Source organism: Colobus angolensis, unplaced genomic scaffold (genome assembly GCF_000951035.1).
Source record: "Colobus angolensis palliatus isolate OR3802 unplaced genomic scaffold, Cang.pa_1.0 Scaffold85, whole genome shotgun sequence".
Lineage (NCBI taxonomy): Eukaryota > Metazoa > Chordata > Mammalia > Primates > Cercopithecidae > Colobus > Colobus angolensis.
The window spans coordinates 640772-645119 of record NW_012122376.1 but is presented as its reverse complement, the minus strand read 5'-3'; the positions used below and the strand labels follow the sequence as shown (position 1 = coordinate 645119).

The 4348-nt window shown below is 43.7% G+C and overlaps 1 protein-coding gene across 2 annotated transcripts in view; it reads right to left on the bottom strand.

Annotated features, from left to right (window-relative positions):
• Positions 1-4348, bottom strand: part of MKI67 (marker of proliferation Ki-67) — a 31842-nt gene extending 27494 nt beyond the window's left edge. For both annotated transcript variants that reach the window (XM_011930170.1, XM_011930171.1), the window contains exons 1-4: positions 4248-4348; positions 3731-3905; positions 1336-1414; positions 1127-1242 (exon numbers count right to left, since the gene is read on the bottom strand). In XM_011930170.1, coding sequence (XP_011785560.1) covers positions 1127-1242; positions 1336-1414; positions 3731-3822 — 287 coding nt within the window. In that variant the 5' untranslated portion in view covers positions 3823-3905; positions 4248-4348. The remainder of the gene's footprint in view (positions 1-1126; positions 1243-1335; positions 1415-3730; positions 3906-4247) is intronic.

The following is a 4348-nucleotide window of genomic DNA, read 5'->3' as shown; positions in this document are numbered from 1 at the left end:
CGAACTCTGTATAGTTATGTATATTATTGTATACATTAAACATATTATTTTCAGTGAAATACTTATGCCATGAGAAGGAACAAACTACAGAGATGTCCAACATGCTATGAATCTCACACACATAAAAGCACAAGCCAGGCACAAATGTATACATTCTTATATCACTGTTAAGGACTTTCATAAGAACAGTTTCATAAAAACTGTAGTGTGTTCAGAGATCCACGCTTAGGCAGTGAAACTCGAGACGTTTGATATCCTAAAAGCCAAAACGGTGGTTTACTTGCTAAGGGAAGGAAGTCGTGATTAGAAAACAGCATTTTAAAATGCTTCTGGAAATGTTCTATATGAGCTGGCGGTATATTAGTCTGCTAGGGCCACCATAATAAAGTCCCACAGACTGAACGCCTTGAACAACAGACATGCCCTTCTCAGTGCTGGAGGCCAGAAGTCCGAGAGCAAGGTGTCAGCTGGACTGGACTTCTCTGCGCCTCTCTCCTTGACTTGCAGATGGCTGCCTTCTTGCTGCCTCTTCGCGTGGGCTTTCCTCTGTGCATGTGTTACCTAATCTCCTCTTATAATGACAACAATCATCAGATTAGGGCCCATACTAATGGCCTCAAAAAGCCTTCATTGCTTTTTTAAATGCCCTCTTTCCAAATACAGCCTAAGGTACGAGGGGTTAAGAATTCAAAATACAAATTTTGGGAGAGCACAAATCAGTCCTATTATAATAGGTAGTGATCAAAAGGGTGTTCGCATGATAAGTTGACCTGTCCATCTTGTTTTGTACCTTTTTCTCTGAGTGTATTTTGCTTTAAAATAAAAAAGAATAGAAAAATCTCATGCAGTTTCGCAACACTTGGAAGAAAATAACAAACTCCTTTAGGACAAGGTCAACCTTCCTCTGTGTAATTATTTGCACCCAAATCCTTGAATTCCATCACATTTTGCCCCAATTAGTCATCTTCCTAGATCCATATCCTCTTAAATTAAGATTTGTGTTGAGAATGAAAACCTGAAATACTTTGACATCCATGAACATTAAGGAATGACAGTTGACTACGACACTAGTTTACAGTTAATCAGAAGATGACATTTACTGTTAGACCAATCAGCTTTTACCTACCTGAAAGATCGATCAATAATAGTTATTACATCTCCATGTTTTAGCTGTACAGGCTCATTAATTACAGATCCATTTACTTGTGTTGGATTTGTGGAACTGAAATTATGTAATATTGCCTGCAAGTGAAAAGAAGGGGAAAATATGTAACTAATGAACAGATTGAAAGTGAACTAAAAGCTTTAAAAGTAGATCTCCAAAAAACCACTCACCTCCTGCTCAATGATTTCAATTTTGCAATGCTGTTTTGACACAACAGGAAGCTGGATACGGATGTCACATTCAATACCCCTTCATGCAAAAGAAGGTTTTTTTGGTTGTTGCAACTTTTTAAAACATTACCTCAATTTCCCAAAATAAAACACAATTTGACTAGAATGTTTGATCTGTAAACATAATTGACATAAAGGAGTAACAAAATGGGCAATGTAAACGATCTTGCATTTTGCAAAGAACTTTTGGAAGTATTAATCATGTAACTATTACATCTTTAAAATAGAGAGTACATGAAAATAAGGGAAAACACTAGAATACAAATTGAATTATCTTTTATATAAAAAGCTACACTTAAAAGACACAAATAAAGGAGTACTTACATCAATTTTGGAAAATGACTATTTTTAATACTCTGTGCTTTCTCAAAAACGTTTGTTTGTAATGTTAAATATGTTTAGAGGTTTAATCATCCCCAAATGTGCTTATTTTATGCTAGCACTTTTGTGCATCAGTTTCTTCATATACAATAGAGTACATCATGTGATGTTCAAACAATTAAATGGTTGTGCCTGTCACTAATTTGCCTAGCACATAGTAAATGCTCATTATGGGTGAGCTTTGCATTGTTGTTTTAAAACTACATTGAATTTACGGACAGATTCAAAAGTCTCTAAATAAAAACACTAACTTGTGCGCAACAAAAAAAAATCTAAATTCAACTTGTTTTTCCACAGAAAGCTAACACCACGGCAAAGTAGCGGAAGAGACAATTCCTAAACCTACACAAACTAATAATCAGAACAGTTCATTAGTAGGTTCCTGGAGTCTTCAGTGTTCCTGTTCTAGCCCGTGATCTTAAAAATTTGAACAAATTATGCAATGGCCTATCTGTTCTCCATCTGAACCTTTAGAGTCTAAGAATCTCTCTTCCTACCCAGGTCATGTGACCAAACACTTAGGAATTAGTTTCTAAATTATCAAATCTTGCATGAAAATATATTCAAGGACTACTGTATGAAAAGCAAAAGGACTGCCACTTGAGATGAAATGTTTATATTTTTCCTTTTCAAGAAAAAGGTATCTATGGAAAGCAAAAAGCTTCCTTAACCCCAAATAAAATAACTTGACTTTAAGGTAACAGGCCATCTGAGCAAAGGAGAGACTATCCCCTACAACTGAGAATTTGTTTGGCAGGAGGACGACTCTAGGTGGATGAGTGTTTCTGAGCTTTGGCACTGTTGACATCTTGGGTCAGATGCTTCTGTATTGTGGGGGCTGCCCTGAGCCTGGTAGGCTGTCCACCCTGACCTCTCCTTCGCGATGACAGCGCATGTCCCCCTCCTGTATTGTGACATGGAAATTCAAATGGCTCCTAGAAGGTAAGATGACCCTCCTGTGAGAACCACTGCTCTCAAGCAATTGCAAATCCGTGGCTACAGCCGTGTTTCTAGTGACCGTCGCCAGAATGCTAGGTATTGATCACACCCCTGTGTAGTAACAAGACAGTCCTTGCCTTTGGGGAGCTCAGCCTAGTGGGAGACAAACCCACAACTCACCCGTGAAGCTGTGGGGTTGGAAACACAAGTTTTCATGCAAGGCTTCCTCAGAGGTGACATTGCACCTGATGCCTGAATGATGGAAATCACACAAGTTTGGGGAAGGGGAGAACTTTCCCATCGTAAACTTCCAAGTGTGTAAGAAGTACCAAGGTGAACAAGGGCTTGGAATGCCTTAGGCGGGAGGAACAAGGTAGGGATGGGGTTGGGAGGATGGGGTGAGGCTGGGATGAGATTCAGGGCCCAGGCCACACAGGAAGTGACCCCTTCTCAGACCTCTAGTGGGACATATGTCAGAGGCTGGTAGGGGCACTGTTAGCATTGTGCCTGTTATACAGGGACAGTGTTATTACCACCACCAAACGGGACAGCAACGTTCTCAAATTCCAGGCAGTAAGACTTTCTGTCCCATTTTCCTATTGCCGCAAAGAGCCAAGAGGCAAGTGTATGGCTTCCTTCCTCCATTCTCTCAGGGTCCCCAGTGGCCAATGATGTCCACTGTGGAGGGACCCGGGGGCGCACAGCGTCTTCAGACGCCTGCCTGAAGCCAGTGAGGTATGAAGATCATCTACATCTTTATCGCAAGATTAGAAAATCGATTTTTTTAAATTGGCTTGATTTTTAAAACCACTTAAACATACAAACACTAGCATCAAACTTAAATTTGGCAAAACAAACAAAACACAACTATGTCAACTTAGTAACGAATGGGAGAAGCACCGAGGAAAAGTGACAGCAGGACCCAATCCTAGAGCGCGTTTCTGGACCGTGTACTGTGACTAAGATATTTTCCTCTTTCTCAGCTAAAACGTCCGCGCGCGCCCGCGGGGCTCACCTTCCAAACAAGCAGGTACTGAGGCTCAGGGGGAAGTGGGGACCGTCGACTCCGCTCCTTTTGATAGTAACCAGGCGTCTCGTGGGCCCCATTTTCTAAATAAGAAGTTGAGTAAAATCCGTAGAGGAAGGCCAGGTACCAAAAGGTTTGCAGAAGCAAATTTACAGCTCTTCCACTGCAAAAGAGGTGCGGGTTACTCTGATAGCAAAGGAGCTAAGAAGAGCCGCGTGCCCAATCCACCTATCCCCGGCCACACAGGCGCACACCGCAGCTAGCCAGCGGGGACCCCAGGACAATCCGACCGCAGCCCCCGGCGCCCCAAAGTCCCGCGGCCGGGGTGCTGTCGCCAGCGCCTGCGCCTCCCGGGAGCTTCCACCCAGACGCCCTAGCCAGAGTCCAGGAGCAGTTGGGCCCAGGCCGAGGGTCCGTCCCCTGCCCGTCCCCGCAGAGCTCGGGGGTTCCCCGCGGCTCAGCCCTCGACCCCGGACAGCTCCCGGCCGTCCCGGCCGCAGCCCACCTGGGACGATTCGGCCCCCAAGGCCACTTGTCAAACCACCGCTAGTCAAGTTTCACCCGAAGTCCGCCGCAGGAGGCGCCGGCGCCGCGCTCACATTCGCC